A 23,836-nucleotide genomic window follows, 5' to 3' on the forward strand; every position below is an offset into this window, starting at 1 on the left:
AGCTGACATATTTCCTGTAGAAAACAGGAAGTCAGGGTCTAGAATGGCATGCTTAGGCCTGGCTGGTAGGTGTTTGTCAAACATCATCTGTCTGCAAGTATCAGTCAGTTGTTATTTCATAGTTCACAATTAAAATAGCTGTGTATTCTGTCAGAATATTAAACTTTTTGCAGTCGAAATTTTATTCATATAAATATTTGAGAAGGTTTTTTTTATTATTATTATTTTTGGAGCCTACCAACTTTTTTTTCATTATCAATATTTTTTTTTTTTTTTTTTTGCTGCTTCTGTTGCTTTTTTGTTGTTGTTTTGATTTTGTTGTTTTAAATATATTAAATGAAAATGACTTTTTATTTGTATTTTTTTTCCTGCACTGATGTCACAGCTCAGGATGGTGTAGGCCTTGTGACTGTGGCATATTTTGTGGTGCTACCAGACATAAACATTATACGTGACATCATTCTCCACAACTTTTACAGATCAGGTTAAATAAACATCTGATAACATAAGCAAATCTGACAAATTTCTAATCATATACCTTTAACCTGAAACTGAGATAAATGCTATATTGATCGCTCTCTTCAGTTATTTATAGACCTTCTTGGCATAAATGTACTAGATGTGATTATGAATTTAATTGACACATTTACAAGACTTACAAGACACACGTTTTCTTATAACTAGAATTACCCAATATATGTACATAACATAGTATGATTTAAAGCTATGCAAAATACCTGTATGTACATCTGAAGAGTTTATTAGCAAAAACAGATTTTAAATGTTCAAAAATCACGTTTTTTATTACGATGTCATGTTTTTATTGTGTTCGTTATCTGTATTTTATAGTAACTTTTAACCTAATCAAAATAACCCAAACTTATTTTGATTAATTATTATTACAAAAAAACACAACTGCAGTTTGATTGAGATTAATTGGAATTAAAAACATTATATTTTATATTTATATTATATTTAATATATATAATATATTATATTTAAAAACGGAGTTATCTTTTCCTTTCTTTTTTGTAGTTGTTTGTTTGTTTTTGTTTTTTTGTGTTGTTGTTGTTGTTGTTGTTTCTTGTTTTTTTTTTGCAAACGAGCTCTTCATCTATAGTACATTGAGAACAGTAGTGTGAGTGGGAACTATTTACGCGTGGCGGCGCTCGGTCGGATGTATTTGTGTGTAGCACCCGCTACTGCTGCTGTGATTATTGCTGGCGCTTGTCAAAATGAAAAGTGGAAGGCAGAGGATTCGTTGTTCTGTTTATCTGTTTATCTGACGTAACATCGCTACCGGATGAGCTATGGTCATACAGACAGGCCGTTTTTTAACGAATCTGTAATGTTTATGGTTGTCTGCCGTTATCGTCTAACAGCGAGAGAGAAGTTTAACTGTTACTGTTATATGACAGTTTTTCGCTGTGAAAGGTCGCGATGGATCGAGCAGTAAACTCCGACCCGGTCGATACAGCCGACACTGGTAACATGGCTGTTGACATTTTGCTGTTTGACAGAATTTTATGATAAATAAGTCTTATCTTGAGATGTGTTTATCTGTGTCTCTCTAGGTCGTCAACGCTGGAGGAATTGGATTGGATTTTGGTAAGTGAATCAATCCGCTGTTAACTTTTCTTCAAATAAGTGATACAAAATATGTACAGTGATCTTTATCATCTCTTTCTAGGTTATTGGGGCTTTGCAATAACTTCGCATATGTGGTGATGCTGAGTGCAGCGCATGACATCTTACAAAAACAGGAATCTCAAAACACAACGACCCCTGTAAGACATTTAATATGATTAGTGTTATCAAGTATACTAGAAAAATATATAATATTGGTTAAATGTAATTAAAATCCCTTGTGTATACTTAAAGTACACTTTCATGGCTGTTTATTAAACCTTTTAAATGCTTGTCAGTACACTTTTTAAACCATATTTCAAAGACAGTAGAAGTAATAAAGAAATTGCATATAAAGAGAAGTCCAATTAATGTTTAAAAAAAACTCTCTGGGTTTAGCTTCTTGCATGTCATGTAATTGTGTAAACTACAGTGCAATTTCATTTAGTTCAGTTCTGAAAACATTACACTCGTAAGTATATGTTTTTAAGTGTATTATTTCCACTTGTACTCTTTTTAAGAGTATGCTAAAGTCTACTTCCAATTTTTTTTTGCCAAAATGGACTAGTCAGTGTTTCTTGTTTTTGGTTTTGTTCTTTCACTAGACTCCTGCTCCGAATGAGACTAACATCGGGATCAGCGACAGCAGCCGCTATGACTGCAGTCCTGTGTCCACTGCAGTACGTCTTTCTTTTTCTCTTTCATTTTTTTGTTTCACCTGTACAGAATTATCCCACATTTAAGTGCAAGATGGAATATTTGTTCAGGGAGTGACACCTTGTTTTTTTTTGTTTGTTCTGTTTCTAGGCCGTGCTGTTGGCTGATATCTTACCCACCCTCCTAATCAAATTCACAGCACCCTTCTATATACACAAAGTGCCTTATGGGTAAAGTTGACACAAGCATGTCTTTACTGAGATCTAATTGCAAACATCCATCAGCATCTTGAAACTGGTTTAGTTGTTTAGATAAAAGATGTAATACTGTGAGAAGAAATGAGTTGTCAACTCTGAATAGTTTGAGAAATCAAGGTCAAAAGGGCGAAGTCTAATTAAGTTTGTTGGCCTTTACAGTGTGGAACACAACAGAAGAGCTATTCCCTTTTTATTATTATTAATAATGTTTTATGTAATAATAATTATGTATTCTTTTTACTTTTATAATGAACAGATTTCGTGTTTTGGTGTGTTTCTTCACGGCGGTAGTCAGCTTCCTGATGGTGTCGTTCTCTTCAACTATACTGATGAGCATATTTGGTAATGAGCGTGTGTGTGTGCATTCCTCTTCTGAGCTAAGATTTGATGAATGCTGTAATGAATCTTTGGATTTCTCCTCAGGTGTCGTCTTTGCCAGTATTAGTTCAGGATTGGGGGAGCTGTCCTTTCTCTCCCTCTCTGTGTTTTTCAGCAGGTAAAGCCTCCTAGAAACCCATTTATTTAAGATGTGTTTAGATAAGGACACTATTGTACCTGCACAGGATGCACTGATTTTGAAAACATTATGTGAAAGTGAAAGACATCATTAAGCGCATGTTCAGCTGTTATCGGCGGTAATTCCAGCAGTTATTTTGCTTTCGTTAGTTTTTTTTAAAAACAAACTTTAGTCTGACTAAATAATGAGAAGTAATAAAGTTTTAGTTATGCTGGAAATAGAAGGTTTAATTTAGTGCCTTGCATCACGTGCAATGGTTTTCTAGTTTTCTTTGTTGAATACTCACGTTTTCTGAAATCTAGGCATTTTATGCATTCAGAACATTTACACACTATGCACAGAATGCACTACTGGTCTGTGAGATTCTTTAATTAATATTTTTACTTTGCAAGTATGCATTAAATTGATCAAAAGTGGCAGTAAAGACAATAATAATTTTACGGAACATTTCTAAATGAGTGATTGAATATATCCCAAGCTAACATTATGTTAAAAATCCCCCCAAGAAATAACAAATTACATTTGTTAATAATTTGTAACAAATGTAATGGTGATAATAAGATCGTACAATTTTTTACTATATATTTTGATCAAATAAATGCAGCCTTTAAAAAGACTTATTTCAAAGACATTTAAAAAGCTCTCTAGCCGCTGATCTCTGTTGTTTATCAGTACCTTGCATGTGTTTCTGTCTCTTTAAGGGATGTGTTAAGTGGCTGGGGGTCTGGCACGGGGGCAGCAGGGGTAGCTGGAGCTCTCCTCTACTCTGCATTCACACAGGCTGGTCTGACCCCTCGGGTTACGTTATGGATCATGCTGGTTGTGCCTGTTATTCTGGCTGTCAGGTCAGCAGAACTTCCTCAGCTTTCTGGTGTTGCACCTGTAATGAAGATTCACTGCCTCGATGTATCTTTTCCTCTTATGATTTCTTTCAGCTATTTCTTTCTCCTGGTGTTCCCATCCTCATTTCCACAGTGGAGGCGGCACCAGGATGCTCACAGTACTTCCAGAGTGGTAAACTCCCAGGAGAGGCGTCCTTTAATTGAGGAAGAGACCGATACTGATGAGGATGCCGAGACAACTCAGGAAGAGCAAGGTGTGTACAGTTAGGAACTCGTTGCTTGCATTGTTGCAGCTTTATTTCGAAAGTCCACTTTAGACATTCTACTAACTAATGAGTAACTGTGCAACTACATGTCGACCCATCAAAATAAAGTGTTAAGATATTAAGCAGACAGTTTGAATACTAATACTCTAACGACTGCTAGTTGACATGTAGCTGCAAATTGACTTGCTCTTAGCAGAATGTCTAAAGTGGACTATCAAAATAAAGTGTTACCAACTTTTCATGCTCATAATGTTGTGTATGATAATCCATAAACCATGTTTTCTTCCTTCTGACAGAGGACAATCACATCAGACCCCTGTCCTTCACGGACCAAATATATATCATTAAGGTTAGACCTACTTTGTACCTGTATATTGTCCTTAGTTTGGTGTTTCTTGTCTGCTTAAATTACATTGAGTCTGCGTTCAATATATGTGACCCTGAAGCACAAAACCAATATTAAGTCACTGGGGTATATTTTTAGCAATAGCAAATAAAACATTGGGTGAGTCAATATTATAGGTTTTTATATTATGCCAAAGATCATTAGGATGTTAAGTAAAGATCATGTCCTATTTAGATATTTTGTAAAATTACTACTGTTAATATATCAAAACTTAATTTTTGATGAGTAATATATATTGCTAAGAATTCATTTGGACAACTTCAAAGGCCATTTTTTGCATCCTCAGATTCCAGATTTTCAAATAGTTGTATCTCGGCCAAATATTGTCTGATCCTAATAAACCATACATCAAAGGAAAGTTATTTGATGTAGGTGTATAAATCTAAAAATCTGAAAATTTTAAACTTAAAAAATGACACTTTATAAGACTGCTTTCTTTGGTCGAGGTTCACATTTAATTGAATCTAAAGGTGCACTAAGCAATTTTTGCTAGATTATCATTATTGCTTGAGATATTATTTATTAGTTCACAGACCTTGTACACCTATCAGTATGAATACAGTGCATTGTTTTCATTACCGATGCTATTTTAGTCATCACAATGTATATTTGTCACATGATTATTATTATTCTTTTTTTAAAATACTGTAATAGTAGCGTAAATGTATAGAGTTACCATGATAATATGTGTTATTCTCAGTTAGTCATGTGATAATAGTTTCCTAAAATACTTGTTTTCTAGGCCGCTGAACACCAGAAAAATGCTGTTCACTTCTTCCAGTGTTACATTTATATTTATATATAGATATATATATATATTTATTTATATATATATATATATATATATATATATATATATATATATATATATATATATATATATATATATATATATGCATTTAAATTGTGAGCATGGCTTGTGTGTGTCATGTTATGTGTGTTTAAATTGTTTGTTTGCACCTGTTTCACCTGCAGTCAGAAAATGCACTTCCTCTTTGAGTCTGTGGTCTTTCAGTGTGTTCCTGCCCATGTGATCTCTTTCAGGGTCTGCTGAAGTTTATTATTCCTCTTGGCGTGGTTTACTTTGCTGAGTATTTTATTAACCAGGGACTGGTGAGTGTTTTCTGTCACAGTCTTAGTGAAAAGTCACTGAGAGCGAGACCGTAATAGAACAATCTGTGATCACTGAGACTGAATGTCACTATCTATCCATCCATCTCTCCAAAATCAGTTGGAGCTGCTCTACTTCCCTGACTCCCGTCTCTCACACGCAGAACAGTATCGCTGGTAAGACACATCACTTCCTGACTTGGTGTTTTTGAATGACACACAACCTTTAAAAGTGTTGTGTTCAGTTAAGATTCTTAAGTCTTTTATGCTCACCGAAACGTTTGATAGGCAGTGTACAGTCGTGGCCAAAAATATCAGCCCCCTTGGTAAATATGATCAAAGAAGGCTGTGAAAATTGATCTGCATTGTTAATCCTTTTGATCTTTTATTAAAAAATTTCACAAAAATGTATCCTTTCATTGGATAATAAGAATTTAAAATGGGGGAAAATATCATTATGAAATAAATGTTTTTCTCTAATACACATTGGCCACAATGAATGTCCCCCATTTATTGAATTCTTTTTTAAACCTTCATTTAACAGTTTAACAGGTCTAAATTTTCTCCTATAATGCCTGATGAGGTTTGCGAACACCTGACAAGAGATCAGAGACCATTCCTTCATCCAGAATAACTCCAGACCCTTTAGACTCCCAGCTCCATGCTGGTGCTTCTCCTCTTCTGTTCACTCCTCTCATTTTCTATATGGGTTCAGTTCAGAGGACTGGAATGACCATAGCAGAAGCTTGGTTTTGAGCTCAGTGACCCATTTCTGTGTTGTTTTAGAGGTTTGTGATTTGGGTTATTGTATGGTTTGGAAGATCCAAACATGACCCATTATAAGATTTTTAAAAGAGTCAGTCACTTACTGATTTTTTATCTGTTGGTATTTGATAGAATCAAAGATGCCATGTGTCTAAACAAGATGTCCAGGCCCTCCAGCAGAAATATAGGCTCCCGACATCAAAAATACAGCAGTATATTTCATTGTACACATGGGGTAGTTTTTATCCCTGTGTGCACCAAAGCCATCTTGAGTGTTTGCTGCTAAAAATCTAATTTTAAGTTTCTTCTGACCAAAGAAAGCCAGTCCCATTTGAAGTTCCAGTCGTGTCTGATAAGTGAATATGCTGGAGTTTTTTTTTTTTTTTTTTTTTTTTTGGATGAGCTAGGAGAATTTTTATTGTAACCCTCCAAAAACAACATGTGGTGATGTAGGTGCTGTTTGACCTTTTTTTTTTTAAGGTTTTCTGAACCTGAAACTCAACTATTTTCTGCAATTCTCCAGCTGTGATCCTTGGAGAGTCTCTAGCTACTCAAACTCTCCTTCCCACCACACATTAGAACGATATAGACACGTCCTCTTCCAGGCAGTTTCGTAACATTTTATGTTGATTGGAAATTCTTAATTATTGCCCTGATGGTGGAAATGGGGGATTTTTCACTGTTCTAGCTCTTTTCTTAAAGCCACTTCACCAATTTGTGACGCTCAATTATCTTTTGCTGCACATCAGAAATACATTCTTTGGTTTTTCTCATTTTGATGGATGATAAGGGCATTTGGGCTTTGTTTTCCCTCCTCTTTATATTTCTGTGAAACATGTAGCCATGGCTGGATAATTTCATGTTTATAATCACGCTGGAGTGCTCAAAATTGTGAATATGAATGGGAATATACTTCAGAGATATTTTACTCATAAGAATATCTAGGGGTGCCAATAATTGTGTCCAACGAGTATTTGAGAAAAACCTTTTAAATTCCCCCCCCCCCCCCCGTTTTAAATTCTTATTATCCAATGAAAGGATACATTTTTGTGAATTTTTTAAATAAAAGATCAAAAGGATTAACAATGCAGATGAATTTTCACAGCCGCATTTGATCATATTTACCAAGGGGGCTGATATTTTTGCCCACAACTGTATATTTTGGAGAGGTTCCTACTCAATCAAAAGTCCATCTGAAGATAGAAGGAAGTTTAAGAACTCACTTTTTATTTATTAATTTTTAAACCCTTTTTAGTTTTACAGAGACACTAAAAGGAAAGTAAATCATCCACAACTACACAAAAGAAATCGCAAAATATAGATACATACAGATTGTTTAACTAAATAAACAGTTATTAAAATGATAAAACAAGGTACAATTCTGCAGTCATGGATTAGGAATATAGGCATTATACATAAACTTTGAGGGGAAAAAAAAACAAGTTTGATAATGCAGGAGAAAATGTTTAGTCTAGGTTGGGTAATAAAACATGTTTTTAACATATTTCTTAAACAGACCCCAAGCCTGGATAATCACCTTTTTTTAATCATCATTTTCTCATCCTCATAGCATTTCAAACCTTTATGACATTGTCTTCTGTGGAACATTGAAGAATACATTTTGAAGAATGTTGGAAACCAAACCCTTTCAGTGACAAAAGGCTTTCATTGTATGGTCAAGAAAAAACAAACACCTGAGACATTTATTCAAATCTTTTAGGTTTTATAATGTCTTTTAGGTTTGAAATCTGATGAGGTTGAGCAAATGATGACATACTTTTTTTTTTATTTCGGGGTGAACATCCCAAATCACCTTGGTAGAAGTTGCAGTCTTGGGATTCTTCACATCAACGATATCAGTTGTGCTTCATTATTTCTCCTCTGCAGGTATCAGACACTTTACCAGATCGGTGTGTTTGCTTCCCGCACGTCTCTCGTCTGTTTTAAGATCAGGAAAATTTTCCTTCTGTCTCTCTTACAGGTGAGATCTTAGACTGAACCACAAGACCGTACACAAACTAATACATGCATTTGCATTTAGTCATATAGCAGAAACTTTTATCCAAAGCGACTTTCAACAAAAATCAACAAAAGAGCAAGGATATGCAAGTGCTATAACAAGTCACAGTTAGCATAACACAGTAAACAAAGAAATCTTTTTTTTTTAATTATGTAATAAATAAAAAGAATAATAATAACATAGACTACAAAAAGAACAGAGTAGCGAATGAAACTCTAAATATCAGACACTAGTAAAGATCTCTTCATCATGACGTGGTTTACTCTTTCTCTCTCAGTGTTTGAATGCTGTTCTGTTGGGTTTGGCTGTGTACTACCAGTTCTTACCAAACCCATGGGTGGTTTTTATTATTATCCTCTATGAGGGTCTGTTGGGAGGAGCAGCCTACGTAAATACCTTCTTTTTCATCCGCGAGGAGGTACGTGAACCTCATTCCAGCCATTAGTTCATTTGATTTAGATAAGCATGGATCAGTCAGTGGTTTCTAATGCATTGTCTTCTGCTGTGTTTTTTGACAGACCGCTAAGCGTGAGAGAGAGTTTGCCATGGCTGCGGCAAGCGTAGGCGACAGTCTGGGAATCGCTCTTTCTGCAGCTGCCGCCTTCCCCGTTCACCATTATTTCTGCTCTTTATGAGCAAATGAGAATGTGTGTTTGTGCAAGATAGAGAGTTTTTGTGTTGTTGTTTTTTTTTTGTTATACATTCCATTTGGACTAATATGTTCTTATTTAAATGAAGAATGGTTTGATTGATCTGACTGACATTCGACCTACTGACACCCTGCTCTAACAAAATGTGTATTAACCCAAAACAAAACAAACAAAAACAAACTTTGGATAAATCATGCTTTAGTTTGTCAGTTTTATCATCCTTGTAACTCAGAATCCTGGAATCAAGTGTTTAATGCTTTCTGAAATCATTCTTGTTCAGTATTAAAATGTTTTTCTTAATTTCTTGTGTGTGGCTTCTTATGAGCCCTATTGAAAAATCACTAACTAATCCTGAAATGTTTCTGCTTCCATCTATAAAGCAGTTTCAGTTATGTTTTTGTGGCTAATGGTGACAGCTGCAACCCTTGGTTTGGCAATTGATCTCATTTAGCAAACGGACAGTTTGTTGCTTTCTTGAGATTCATAGCTTTCATTTCCCATTCCCTGCAGGTTTTGTATGAGTATACCTTAAGCAACAGTTATTTATATTCTCCGGATATAGAGGGACCTTCTGCAAACTGTTTAAATTCAACTTCGTGAACAGTTGAAAAATGGAAGTGTATTATAATCTGGCAGTAGATGGTAGTACAGAGTTGTATTTAAGAAGCAGGAGTACGGGAGATAAACGGTAGTTCACTCATTCGAATCATGTGGCATATATCCTCAGCTTTGATTCATTGCATTTGTAGAATGGCTTCATTTTCTCACTGGGAATAATATAAAGGAAATACAAAAGTAAGTAAATAATTCGACGCAAGTGACTATGCTTCCTAACACGCCTAAGTCTACTTTTAAAAAGTGCACTTTATAATATTGCCTAATCTAAAGTTTTACTCTAAAGTACATTTTTAATTATGTTTTGTCGCGCTAGTAGGCTTATTTTGATGTGCTGACTAACATACCAAAGTACATTTAAACTGAACACGATTGCAATTTTAACTGTAATGCGTTATTCGATAATACATTCATATGTACTAAATTTACACTATCTTTATTAAAAATGTGTAATTAAAATATGAGAAAGTTCATGCTGCAATTTTAACCAGATTTCAAAGGCAATAAATAATTATGATTGCACAAAACTTGAGTAAAAAACGCACTCGAAAGAACTGAATTTTTTTATTTAAACCCAAATACTTTTTATAAAATTGCAATTAACGTGTAGTTAAGTGACTGGAAACATTGCATTCGGTTCTCACTTACCTAAATTATTTGAAAATATATAATTTATGTTAAGTATGCTGAAGTGTACTTCTCTTTCGCAAAGCCTGGACTTTTATTTTGAAAAGCTGTGCGTCTGACAGCCATCCTGGCTCTTTCTCGCGTGTAGCAATGTTCACATTGATGCAAGTGATACAGTAAACCCCTGCGAAGGGATCGTTTAAAATATCAAACTGGTGAGGTTTGCCAATATTTTAAGTGTACGGAATCAACCCCACAAAAAAAATTATGTTACGCCGATAAGAATGTATCTATCGTTTCCATTTTAATGGCATACAAGTCTAGTTAGCTTAGCAGCAATACAAATGCAATGGGTGAATTTTTAACATAGAGTGTGTTTTTGCTTACATTTGGCCATTCACGTGACCCTCTGTGATTTCTCCGCGTGCTGTGGATCTGGAGTTATTAATTCATACTGTGTTTGTCATGACAGACTGGTTGAGTGCTCCAGTCATGAATCGTGATTCACGAGAAGTCACTTTAATGCTGTTGCAGTTGTGTGTCATCATGTCTGTCTGCACTTTTCTCATATAGTCTTGGTTGGTTCGTGTGTGTGTGTTAACATGTCATCTTCCCTTTGTTCTTGCAGGAAGTGTCTGGTGTTAAACTAACAGTGTGCCTGTGGTCCTGTTGATAGGAAGGGCTCAGCAGTGCCTGGGTGCCCAGGGAGCCACTGCCTGAGTCCCTAAAGGTAGACACCAAACCACAGGACATGAGTGCCACCAAAGGAGGCCTGGTCATCTTCACGGCCAACTCCCACCCCTCCAGCAGAGAGCTGGGGAAGAGGATAGCCGAGTAAGTGTCACCTGGAGCTCCAGTATAACAGGCCAGTTATATTGGATAGTTCGGAAAGAGTAGAAAGACATTCATTGTCCAACTGAGCAAATCTGAGCTAGAACAACTGTATTCTTTTGAGTGCTAGTTAACAACAAATCAAGTAAGTGCAAGTACACTACCATTCAAATTATGCACACTACCATTTCAAATTATGATTTTTAAACAGACTTTCTTGTCATGTAAATCGCTGTGTTTATAAGGCTGACATGACAAAAAAAATTATTTTAAATTAAGATTCTTATTAATTAAGAAAAAGCCCAATGGTAACACATTAATTTAAATATTTTTTTTATCATAACTAGGCTTTGTTTCCTTTATGTAAATTACATTTTGGTTTTATTTTGACTCTGTGGTGATAAATGATTTGGGACAACTGATATTTACGTCTTGTAATATGTTTGTCAAATGATAAAGATTTCCGTTGTGTGTTTATGCTGTTATATTGCATCATATTCCCTTGAACTTCTGTTCTTGTGCAGGCGGTTGGGTGTGGAGCTTGGAAAGGTGCAGGTCTATCAAGAAGCTAACAGAGGTGAAGGCCTGTTTTTGTCTCAACTTTCTGTTAAATATCTGCATATCTTTTAATCTTCACTAGCGATGGCTGTGGTCACTGCTGTAGTTCATTCTTTGCATGCCATTCTGGAGCAGACAAAACAGATCAGCGATCTGAGCTGGTGTTGACTAATGAAACTGACAGTCTTTGTTTTGGGCCATGCTCGTGTATTCTGAATTGGAGATCCGCTTGCATTCCTTCATGCAGACACTGTGGTGGAATTCTCCCAGCATTCCATTGCACCGTTTAAGGGATTGTTCATATTTTTTTATCATTTCATTATTTAAAAGTTTTTACATTAAAGGGACAGTTTAACTTCTGTTGCTGGTCTCCATTGACTTGCATAATGTTTTTTTACTCATAGCTATGTAAGTCAATGGGAACCAGCAACTGAAGTTGAACTGTCCTTGTGCAAACTTTTAAATAGCCAGTGTGTTCTGTAAAGTTCCATGTTTACTGTGGATCAGACTGAAAATGAAAATAAAATTTCTTTTCCCACAGAAACACGGGTCCGAATCGAAGAGTCTGTGCGCGGAAAAGATGTTTTCATCATCCAAACCATTTCCAAGTGAGAAGCCTTAAAGAGATACTCTATCTAAAGAGGATAATTGTTTTATTGTTTACTCACCCTCCTGCCAACCCAGATATATATGACTGACTTTCTTTAGAAGAATAAGTCCATATAATGCAAGTGTATGGGTCCACCAAAAGTTAAATGGGTCATATGACGTTGCAAAAAACAGAACAATGCCTAAAAGCTTCTGTGTGACAAGGTGTACAGCAAACAAGCTAAAGAAAAGCCAGAACTAGGTTTTTATAAGCTGTCGACCCAAAAAACGAACATTTAAGGACACTAAAGAAAGAGAACAACATGTCATGTTACTGTGAGAACTACACCCACTAGAGGGAAACGTAAGCGGCGACAGGAAACATTCTTCGCTTTTAACATGGCAAAAGATTATTTCACCACCCAATGTGAATCTGAGAGGAGGAGATATATTAAGAAACTCAATTTTATTGGTCTATGTCAGTGCCCCTTTTCCTAACCTTCCTTTTGTTTGAGAATTAATCCAACTGAATGGCCTAACGTGAAATACACCGACATCTACTACTATTTGTGTCCTTAAATGCTAGTTTATTTTGGGGAGGTCAACAGCTTATAAAAAAATAGTTTTGGGGTTTTTAAGCTTGATTGCTGTACACCTTGTCACACAGCAGCTTTTAGACATGTGACAAGGAGGCAGCTTCCCACAATACAAAGTCAATGGAAAGTGCTGGATTGACCCTTCCCCACCCCAGTGTGGGCGTGGCCTAATCATGCTCTGTCAATATACTACAGCGAGAATAAAAGTTACGTCTTTTTTCTTTGTGTAAACATTTGGGTGGCGTTATTCAAATCTTCCCTCACAGTGACGTAGACATGGGGGCGTGTTTAAACAAGGAGTTATAGGAGGGCGTGGACAAGTCTTAACTTTTATAAAGAATATATCTCTTTGGGTTTGAGACTTTGGTCTTTGCGACTTTATGGAACTTCTATAGGCACAAACGGCTTGTAACACTCAAAAGACAAAGGAAAACGTGCAATCGCATCATATGACCCCTTTAACGGTTAAAAAATACACAGAAAACACAGAGCTAAACCATACATCCAGTCATGAACTCATATGACAGCCAAAAGCAACTACTTACAGTTAAAAGTTAAAAAATATTTTTTTTTTTCTTACGTACACCTGTCATTTCGCTTCACAAGACATTGATTCATCGACTGAGGCGCATGAATTACCTGTGTTTGTTCTGCCTGGTCTTTTTTTTTCAGCATCAGCTTTGGCCGTCCCATAGACTGGCATTATATGGGCTCATAGAGATGGATTATTCTTCTAAAATATATTCATATCAGAATTTAGTTGTTTGTAATAACGTTATTCTGGAATTAGTAAATAATGGCATTCTAAAAAACATTCAGGTACAGAAAGGTTTAACATGAAGTCTTGTTTTAAGGTTAAAGTTAACTTAAAAGTGACATTGGAACCATAATCAGCATTTGTTTTTTTATTTAAATGATATATTTTTTGCTTCTAGAGACCTGCTTTACTTTGACTGCTCAAACCCCTCACAGCAAATATGCTGAATTATGCAAATTGTGGAAAAGAACCCTCAGTTTGACTTTAATACTGATGTTAAATACGCAAATCTCCACATATGCAAATTAGGCTCCCTAAATCCCAGTCTTTAAAACCATTCTTCCCTTCTCATCTGCAGAGATGTTAACACCACCATCATGGAGCTGCTCATTATGGTGTATGCCTGCAGGACGTCCTGTGCTCGAAACATCATCGGCGTGGTTCCCTATTTCCCCTACAGCAAGCAGTGCAAAATGAGGAAGAGAGGCTCCATCGTCTCTAAATTACTTGCTTCAATGATGTGTAAAGCAGGTGAAGGAGTCCATCCGAGATCTAATCGTCCCTTCATTTTTGGTTTAGAGGCGATACTGGCCCGTTTTAGTCCTCCAACTGATTTGCTTTGTCTGTTGCTTCTGTTCACTGTGGCTTTGAGCAGGTCTGACTCATCTCATTACAATGGATTTGCATCAAAAGGAAATCCAGGGTTTCTTCAACATTCCAGTGGACAATCTGCGGGCCTCACCGTTCCTGCTGCAGTACATCCAGGAAGAAGTAGGTCCTTCGTGTGGATCTCATTTGCATAAGATCTGGATTTCCTGTGGAGAGTTGTTCTTCCTGTTTGTCTTCTCAAAGCCTTCAGTCTGAATTATAAGCCAGTCCATGTTTCACTTTATGAAGGTCACCAGTTACGTTTGCTTAAAAATAGAAAGCAGGACCGAAGCTGGATTTAACTGATGTTGATATTTCCCTGCATAAGTTCCTCCACTCAAGATTATGCATTCATTTTTTTATTCATAATCATTTTCTCTCCTGCTCTGATGAAAGGTCATCTGCATTAGTCAGTAATGGAACATATGGGTGTGTTATATATACTTACATCATCTTTAAAGTGTGTGTGAATGTTTTTTTTGATTGATTAATCATTTAAATTGTTTTGCTTACAGATTCCTGACTACAGAAATGCTGTAATTGTGGCCAAATCCCCAGCATCAGCCAAAAGGTGAAGTCATATCTTTGTTCACATGTCATTTCAGTAGTTTAGCTATATTGACTAAAACAATAATAGGGGAAGAACCACAGACTAAAGGAATAGATACTTGCAGGAATGATTGGAACTTGTCAAGTATCCACTCTTTTTAAGGAGAATATACTAGCTCACTAAAAGAAGGGAAGAATATATTAATATATTTTCCACAATTCCACCAAATCCCTGACTGAAGTCTCGTTGGTATAACTGTATGCATTGGGTGGCGCCAGTGTACAAACATGATGTTTAGTTGGTGAGAGATATGGGCTTTCAAATGCTTCCAACTGTGTCAGTAGTTCAGTTCTTACTGGTATATTTGGTTCATTTTCAGTCATGCATCCCGCAGGATAAAATTCTGCTTTAAGTTTGAAAGTAAATGATAAAACTTCATGAGAATTGCTCTTATCAGATGGTTATCGTTGTGTCCTTGTACCAGCAGAGTATGTGTTCAATACATACGACTTGTTTTAAACAAGACTATGACACTATAAAACAGCAGTAGCCTTTCTTAGTCAGTGTTAGCTCAGGTCCATCAAATAACATTAACAGATACAACACTTGATTTTAATAATGTAGAAGTCAATCAGCTTTAAGATTAAGAAATGCTTCAGAAGTATTGTTCATTGTTAGTTTTTGTTAACTAATGTGGTTAACTAATGTTAACAAATGGATATTATTGTAAAATGTTATCCAAAATAAAAAAATGTACAGCATTAATGGGACATCATATTTTTTTATCTGTCTGTCTTCCTTCCTTTCTTTCAAAAGAAGTGCCAGAGATCCGTCTCAGATTACACATAAAGGCTTTTCAATATGTCTTGGGCAGAGGTGGGCCTTGAAATAGTTGAGAACCACTGATTATTTGGAAACGGCTCTTTCCTGTCTGACTGACAGGATTTAGAGTAATGTTTTCAGCAGAATGCAGAAGTATACAGATACACAGTATCTGAAATGAACTTTGTCAGTTGCTCAAATGATCTATTTAGTGTTTGTTCTACAATTTTGATTCTGCACTCAGGGGCTGGTTGCATAAACTGCTTAGACTAGTCTTAGAAGGTTATCCATCTAATTTGTTTTAATCTAGACAAACTAGTTCCTAAGACACAGTCTTACCACAGTGTCTGTGTTAATGCAACTGGCATCTGATTTATTAGGAGTTGTGGATGGCCTTGGTTTGTGTCAAAAAACATTGCAAATCTCTTTATCTGCTTTCATAGGGCCCAGTCCTTCGCTGAAAGGTTACGGCTGGGCATCGCTGTGATCCATGGTGAAGCCCAGGATGCTGATTCAGACCTGGTGGATGGACGTCATTCCCCTCCCACTGTCAAAAACATCGGCGCCATTCATCCAAGCCTAGAGATACCATGTGAGAATCTCACCCCGGAAAACTCACTCAGACCATTTTATTGTTTTCCATCCTATTCCCTATCATCTCTTTCTCTTCTTCTTGCACAGTGCTAATTCCCAAAGAAAAACCCCCAATAACTGTGGTTGGAGATGTAGGTGGACGAATTGCCATCATAGTGGTGAGTTCAAAATGAAACTAATTGAGGACAATATTGTTTTAGTATCGCTGACGTACTATTATAGTTTTTGTTAATATTCATAATCAGACTTTATTTAATGTTGTATTTTTTTGTTTGTAATTTAGTTTTTAACTTTTTTTTTTTAGTACTTCAGCATAAAATAAAAAGAAATGAGATGTTGGCAAACAGTTGCAATAAAATATTTGTATTTTAATTTTCAATTCAATTTATTTCAAATAATGTTCATGTTTCTAATTTAAGCATAGAATAAAGTCTTTGCACACTGAAATTCGAAATTTTCGCACATTGAAAAATAAATACAACCTCAAACTGTGTCAATCATGTTCACACACTGGCTCCGAAACGTTCTTCCGTCAAAAAAAAAAAAATTTGGATCAGGGTTTGTTTTTCTGTTTTTTTTTTTTTTGCATCCATAGCATGCATTTTGATATGGAAAAATGGAAAAACACCTGTGAAAACTTCGGACTCGGTGTGCAAAGACCTTGCTATAGATGCTTTTTTAAATGGTCTTTTTTGTTCTTTTTTTTTTTTTTTTTTTAAAGGATGACATCATTGACGATGTTGACAGTTTTCTAGCAGCAGCCGAAACTCTGAAAGAAAGAGGCGCTTATAAGATCTTCGTCATGGCCACTCATGGAATCCTCTCCTCGGATGCCCCTCGGCTAATAGAGGAGTCCGCCATAGATGAGGTCATCATAGCATCGTTTTAATTTGAGGTTCAGAATGACGAGTGTGTTGTGATGAGTGCTGATTTTTGTGGTGTCTTTCTGTACAGGTCGTGGTCACCAACACCATTCCACACGAGATCCAAAAACTCCAGTGTCCCAAGATCAAGACGGTGGATATCAGCATGATCCTGTCCGAAGCTATTCGCCGCATCCACAACGGAGAATCCATGTCTTACCTGTTCCGTAATATTGGCATGGATGACTAACAGGCTCATGTACAGTCAGTCATAATGTGCACAGAGTTAGACTTTTTCTGTCCCAATTGCCTGTATCATTAGCAGTTTTTCTTTTTGTCTCTCATTATAACTTCTTCTCGTTGTACGTGTAAGAATTTAAAAAAGTTGTGTGCTCAAGAACCTGGATGTTCTGTAATGGTACATGAGTTCAGTGTCCTAAAATGCTGATGTAAAAATGTTTAGAGGATTGAAGTGCAGGGATACTCCACCTCTTGATCAGAAATACTGGCACTTTTATTTAAGATTTGAAGAACTGTATATAAAAAGATTGACCACTTGATGTTAAAATTGTCTTCAGTTCTTTTAGTCGTAGCTCTGCTCTATTTTTAATTTTTTTTTAAAGAATGAACAACTCCACTGTGTGGCCAACAATTACAAAATGTTACCATAAATCTATCATGTTGGTGCGTCATGACTTTGTGTAATTATTGTGCCACTAGTTGTTTCTGTGTGTTTGTGTGGCAATGCTGATGTTAAAAACAATAATAATTTCATTCAAGGCAAATTAGATGCAAGATACATTCTTAAACTTCAATATAACGCTTAAGATCAAAAGCTTAATGTGCTTGATTGAATGTGTTTCCTGCTAGATTCTTCTACTAACACTCCAGCGTGAGAGCTTTAATTTAATTTTAATTTGTTTTTGCCAATATAACGGGACTATGGAAGCATATTTGCCTCATAAATGTGGCCAGAGTATTTAAATATCTTGACTCTGAGAACTTTTTCAAATGAAATGCAGGGTTTTTGTTACGTGACTAATATTTCAGGCTTTTGTATTTATTCACAGCACTTGATGACAACGAATAAACAAAGACTATCTGATGTCATATGTGTGCATTGTTAAATTAATTGCTCTGCCCTATTCTCAGGCCAGCTAAGGTTAGATCGACAACCAGGTTGTTAGAACTGGATTTTCCAGTTTGTTGTACCATGCTAGTCCATTTTAGATTTCGAGCACATGCCGTTCACCGGTTTTGAGATCTTTGTAATGTTGGTCGAGCTATGTTTACTTCAAAGTTCACCAAACAATTAGCCAACAGAGGGCAGCCAACACTTCACTGAACCCCGTCTAAATACCTCTACAGTATGCTAGCAACATCAAGGTCACAGTTTCGATTTCAGGGAGCACACAAAACTATATCTATATATCATAACTTTAAAGTTTCCCTTTCATAGGTCACTTCGATGCTGCGGTGACGTCACCACGTATGGGAACACCTTCGGTGTGACGAATGTCTGAAGCCCTATACCATCCCGCCAATCTTATTGGCCAAATAGCGCGTGGCACCGCCCAGCATGCGTAAGCATATATATACCTGGTGCCGCGCGCCATTTACCTCAGATTTCATTCCTTCAGTACGAAGCGAATCTTCTGTGCCCTATTATCTCGCGTTCTCAGCGATCATCTACGAGCAGTATACTCCTCTCCGCGGACGCGATGAGTCAACGAAAGGTAGGAGCCGTATGATGGGTTATCACGAGGAGGCACTTATGAGAGGTTCGTTGCAGCCTCTCTACAGGTTCTCTCCTTGATAGCCTATGGCTACAGTAAAATATGCATACACTTCCCCTGTGCACTAACGCCATTAGGAAGTATCCGCGCTCTGGAGTGTATTTCTTAAGTCGCCTCGCGTCTAACCCCCACCGTTTCGCTTCTGCGGTCGCCGAGGCCCCGCACGAGGTGTTGGTTAGGGGCGATATGTGCGGCTTGAATCTGAATACAGTGATGCACTGGAGTTCCATGTGCTCGCTCTCCCCCACTCGAGCGCGTTAATCAACAGTTTTGCTCTTCAAATGGTGGATTACGGCTCACACAGCCGCCGCGTTTTCGCTAGCGGCTTGGCCCGATGTTATCTTGTTGGATTGAATCCTGCCGTGGATACGCTTCAGGATTATATACAACGAAACGCAGCGAGTTTGACGCACATGCTTTTCTTCATGTTAATATGCCAGGGACTATGCCCTTCACTGAGAGCGCTGTTAGACTGCTAATGCACATCTACCCTCTCACTGCAGTCCCCATACTCTAACTTTGACTGTCTCGCAGCAAGGGCACCTCGAGCGTCATTGAACTGAGCTATCATTCGCGCGCCCCCTCAGACACTCTGCACAATCCAGTCTTCAGAGTTTGAGGGACGGCGCGGAGGCTGGCAAAGATGGCCAGTGTATGACGGTTCACACAGCTGCCGCGTTCTCGCTAGCAGCGTGGCCCAATGTTTATCTTGTTGGATTAAATCCTGCCGTGGATACGCTTCAGGATTATACACAACGAAACGCAGCGAGTTTGACGCATGCGTTTTCCTTAATGCTTGCCAGGGACTGTGCCCTCCAACAGAGAGTGCTGTTGGATTGCTATGCACATCTAACCCTCTCACTGCAGTCCCCACATTCTACATTGTTTGCCTCGCAGCAAACGGTGCTTCGAGCAGCATTGGATTGAGCTGTAATGCCAAACGTTCCCTCAGACACTCTGCGCAATCCAGCTTTCAGAATTCGAGGGGCGATTCAAGGGTCCTGCACAGACGACCCATTTATGACGGCTCGCACAGCCGCCGTTTTTCGCTAGCGGCAAAGCCCGATGTTCAATCTGTTGGCCTAATTCCTGCCGTGGACACGTTTCAGGATTATACACAACGAGACGCAACGGCTCTTATACATACACTTCCCCTGTGCACGAACGCCACGAGCTTTTCGTGCCCGGATATTTTAACATGTATGACAGCGTTGCAGGAAGCGGAAATTTTGAGACCGCTAGTATGGTCTCGGCCGTGTGTGAACGCTTGCCCGACATTTCTCTATGGGTGTTACGCACGATTTGTCATGGATACACCATTCAGTTTCAATAAGGCCCGCCTCCTTTCCGCAGAATTCTTTCCACGGTGGCGAAGCCGATGGAAATAGCGGTGCTGCGACAGGAGATGTCAACTCTGCTGAGCAAAGGGGCTATAGAGGAAGTACACCCCTCTCAGATGGAGGCGGGGTTTTTTACAGCCGTCATTTTGTGGTAAAAAAAAAAAAAAAAAACACTGACGGATTACGACCCATTCTGGGTTTACACCATCTGAATCTTGCACTCAGGAAGTTCCTCAGATTCGCTTTAGAGAGCAAAGCGTATCAGTATTTCTCAAAATGCATGGATGGATCTCTGGCCCCGTTGCGGCACCAGGGCGTTCGTGTTTGAACTATTTTAGGCGATTAGCTGGTGTTTAGCGCAATCGCAGACTCAAGCACACTCTCATGGGGATCTTGTGCTGAATCATTTAACAGCCTGGGCTTACGTATGGAATGTTTCACCCCGTTGTCTCCGCATCGGACGATTCCGGTGACACGCCGATGTGTGATGTCGCTTAAAAATATGTATGTCAACCGAATTCTCCTGACTGAATTCTCCTGACCGGAGTCCGGTTGGGGCTGTTTTTCTGGCTCTCCAGTATTTCTCGAATCTGCTGATCGGCCGTCATGTGCTGCTCAGATCAGACAACACAGCGGTTGTGTCATACCCGAATCATCAGAGAGGATTATTCTCTCGCCCCCTGTGCAGGCTGGCGAAACATGTTCTTTGTTTTCAGAACTAAATTCTATCGATCCGAGCTGTTCATGTCCCCGGACGTTGGACTTTGGAGCGAATTTGCTATCCAGGCAGACTCTGGAGCAAGCGGAGTGGGGATTGCACCCCCAATCGGTGAGTCTCCTATGGCAGATTTTCGGGGAAGCGAAGTGGAATTGTTTGCGTCAAACACGACTGCGCATTACCCGCTTTGGTTCTCCCTATGCCCTCCAGCACCCCTGGGCTTGGATGCATTAGCCCACAACTGGCCCAGGACCAGTTTGTATGCGTTTTCCCCCAATCTGTCTGATTTCGGCGATATTACGCAGAATACGGGTGGACAGGGTGGAACAGCTGCTGCTGGTGGCTCCGCGGTGGCACACACACAGCCGTGGTTTGTGGATCTGATCAATCTGTTAGCGGGCTCTCCATGGGAGATTCCCCTCAGACAGGATTTATTATCACAAGCACAGGGACTGATTTGGCACCCGAGGCCAGATCTATGGAATCTGCGGGCGTGGCCTCTGAGCAGAGTGAGTTCATATGTCCCGGTCTTTCTGCTGAAACTACCGAGACTATACTGAATTCTAGAGCAGCTTCTACGAGACGCTTATATGCTTTCAAGTTGAGACTGTTTACGGCCTGGTGTGAAACTCATAATATGGATCCAGTTTACTGCCCAGTGGCGTCAGTACTGGAGTTCCTTCAGGAACGTTTTTTGGATGGAGTGACACCAGCTACCCTAAGGTTTACGTGGCAGCCATTCAGCTTACCACGAATATATAAATGGTGCCTCAGTGGGCCGTCATCCACTGTTTCTCCTTCATACAGGGTGCGCGACGGCTGAGGCCTTTCCGCCCCGTGCGGGTCCCTTCATGGGTTTTTCCATTGTGTTGCATGGTTTATCAGGGCATCTGTTTGAGCCCTTGGAATTGTTCCGGATAAATCCTGACTTTTATAGCACAGACTCTGTGGAAGTGTTGTTGCGACCAAGGCCTAATTATGTCCCTAGGTCGCATCTATCCCTTTCGCTTTCAGCAGGTGGTCCTGGAGGCTTTTTCTCCTGCTGCGGCGGAGTCTGGGGATCTAAGTCTTTGCCCTGTGAGAGCGTTAAAGACTTATGTGGATCGTACTGCCCCATGGCGTGAGTCTGACCAGCTGTTTGTCTGTTTTGGACATAAGAATAAGGCCATGCAGTTACGAAACAGCGCATGTCCCATTGGCTGGTGCAGGCTATTTCCTTGGCCTATGAGGCGCGCGGGCTCGCTTCGCCCTTAGGAGTAAAAGGTCATTCCACGAGAGCAGTGGCTTCTTCTCAAGCCTTTCTCAGTGGATCTTCTATGGATGATATCTGTGCTGCGGCAGGCTGGCCCTCACCGAGCACTTTTATCAGGTCTTACAGTCTGGATGTGAGGATGGCTTCTGGCTCCCGGGTTCTCTCCGCTTGACCAAATGCTTCCTTGGATCCAAGCTATCAGGTACGTCAGGCGTGATGGTATAGCGTTCCCATACGTGGTGACGTCACCGCAGCATCGAAGTGACCTATGAAAGGGAACATCTCGGTTACGTATGTAACCTTGGTTCCCTGAATAGGGAACGAGATGCTGCGGTTCTGGCCGTGCCGTACCTTGATAGCTTTCTTCTTCGTCATGAAATCTGAGGTAAATGGCGCGCGGCACCAGGTATATATATGCTTACGCATGCTGGGCGGTGCCACGCGCTATTTGGCCAATAAGATTGGCGGGATGGTATAGGGCTTCAGACATTCGTCACACCGAAGGTGTTCCCATACGTGGTGACGTCACCGCAGCATCTCGTTCCCTATTCAGGGAACCAAGGTTACATACGTAACCGAGATGATTTTAAACACTTGGAGAACATCCTCTCCCAAATGCATAAATTATGCTGGGGAAATTGATTGGCGGTTCTCTTATCTGGTATTAACTTCGATTTGCATACTGTTCTCATGCGGTTTCGTCAGAGTAAAGGAAAATAAAAGAGTCTTGAGTTTTTATGGTTTATTAAAAGATATTCCCTACAGTTCTATTCATTTCATTTAATGGCACAGATAAGCTGCAGTGAGTTATAAGATAAAGATTGTTTCTGTTTCCATAATGATTCTTGAACCCTGAGGGCAGAAAATACTTCTGACATGGAGCTTCAGCGAAACGTTCTGCGATGGAAAGATTAAGATGTATGACCCACGTAATCTTGCTGCTATAGTTTCACAGGGAAGTAAAAACCATCTGCTATTTCTTCTTTTCCTGCAAATACTTCTCATAAAGACATTTTTATCTAAGGCGGTATAGCAAACGATTGCTTTCAATATGTATTCAGTCGGCTACATGACCAGTCCAGTGTTGTCCACTCAAACCTAACAATGATAGTTAGGAAATTCATGTTTGTACAAAGCTGTATGACTTTATATTTTCTGTGGAACACAAAATATATAGATATAGGAAAATATCTGTGAATCCAGTGTTGATATGAACATGATTGTGGGTGAACTATCACTATCACTTTGTGAATTAAAACTTTATGGTTATAAAAACAGAATGTAACTGCCCGTCATTGTGCGTAAGCACACATTAAACTGGCTGGAACACATTATGATCATAGACAATTAAAAGCGTTCTTAGTTTGGGTGTGAGTCATGATGATGCTCTTCTTTTTGAAACAACATTTCAAATGGGCTCATTGTCGCATTAACTATGTGAATTTGCTTGTTGCTTCTGCTGCTGATATGACTCTTATTTGCCTGCTCTGCAAGCATAAAACTTCTGTAGACATTACTGGAAAGGACATTTACATCACTGATCTAACTTCCATGTAAATCACCCA

The 23,836-nt window shown here is 38.7% G+C and overlaps 2 protein-coding genes across 6 annotated transcripts; both read left to right on the forward strand.

Annotated features, from left to right (window-relative positions):
* Positions 1 to 1,174: 1,174 nt before the first annotated feature.
* Positions 1,175 to 9,273, forward strand: cln3 (CLN3 lysosomal/endosomal transmembrane protein, battenin). The gene is made up of 15 exons (XM_059558212.1): positions 1,175 to 1,486; positions 1,575 to 1,608; positions 1,691 to 1,787; positions 2,232 to 2,306; positions 2,434 to 2,513; positions 2,797 to 2,882; positions 2,964 to 3,036; positions 3,759 to 3,902; positions 3,993 to 4,153; positions 4,462 to 4,514; positions 5,616 to 5,684; positions 5,803 to 5,858; positions 8,334 to 8,427; positions 8,744 to 8,884; positions 8,985 to 9,273. The coding sequence occupies exons 1-15, from the start codon at positions 1,441 to 1,443 to the stop codon at positions 9,099 to 9,101; spliced, it is 1,326 nt and encodes a 441-aa protein (XP_059414195.1). The 5' UTR covers positions 1,175 to 1,440; the 3' UTR covers positions 9,102 to 9,273.
* Positions 9,274 to 9,464: 191 nt separating this feature from the next.
* On the forward strand, positions 9,465 to 18,275 carry prpsap2 (phosphoribosyl pyrophosphate synthetase-associated protein 2). Of its 5 annotated transcripts, none has more exons than XM_059558250.1 (12): positions 9,465 to 9,911; positions 11,035 to 11,192; positions 11,714 to 11,766; positions 12,289 to 12,355; positions 14,047 to 14,219; positions 14,344 to 14,459; positions 14,852 to 14,907; positions 16,152 to 16,300; positions 16,390 to 16,460; positions 17,024 to 17,170; positions 17,257 to 17,441; positions 17,488 to 18,275. In XM_059558250.1, the coding sequence occupies exons 2-11, from the start codon at positions 11,110 to 11,112 to the stop codon at positions 17,413 to 17,415; spliced, it is 1,074 nt and encodes a 357-aa protein (XP_059414233.1). In that variant the 5' UTR covers positions 9,465 to 9,911; positions 11,035 to 11,109; the 3' UTR covers positions 17,416 to 17,441; positions 17,488 to 18,275. The 5 variants fall into 5 exon arrangements, with proteins under 5 accessions (XP_059414233.1, XP_059414225.1, XP_059414208.1 ...); XM_059558242.1 differs by having other exon boundaries at positions 9,466 to 9,911; positions 10,987 to 11,192; XM_059558225.1 differs by lacking the exon at positions 9,465 to 9,911 and adding an exon at positions 10,312 to 10,573 and having other exon boundaries at positions 10,987 to 11,192.
* Positions 18,276 to 23,836: the final 5,561 nt, after the last annotated feature.

Source organism: Carassius carassius, chromosome 1 (assembly GCF_963082965.1).
Source record: "Carassius carassius chromosome 1, fCarCar2.1, whole genome shotgun sequence".
In the NCBI taxonomy this organism is placed as follows: domain Eukaryota; kingdom Metazoa; phylum Chordata; class Actinopteri; order Cypriniformes; family Cyprinidae; genus Carassius; species Carassius carassius.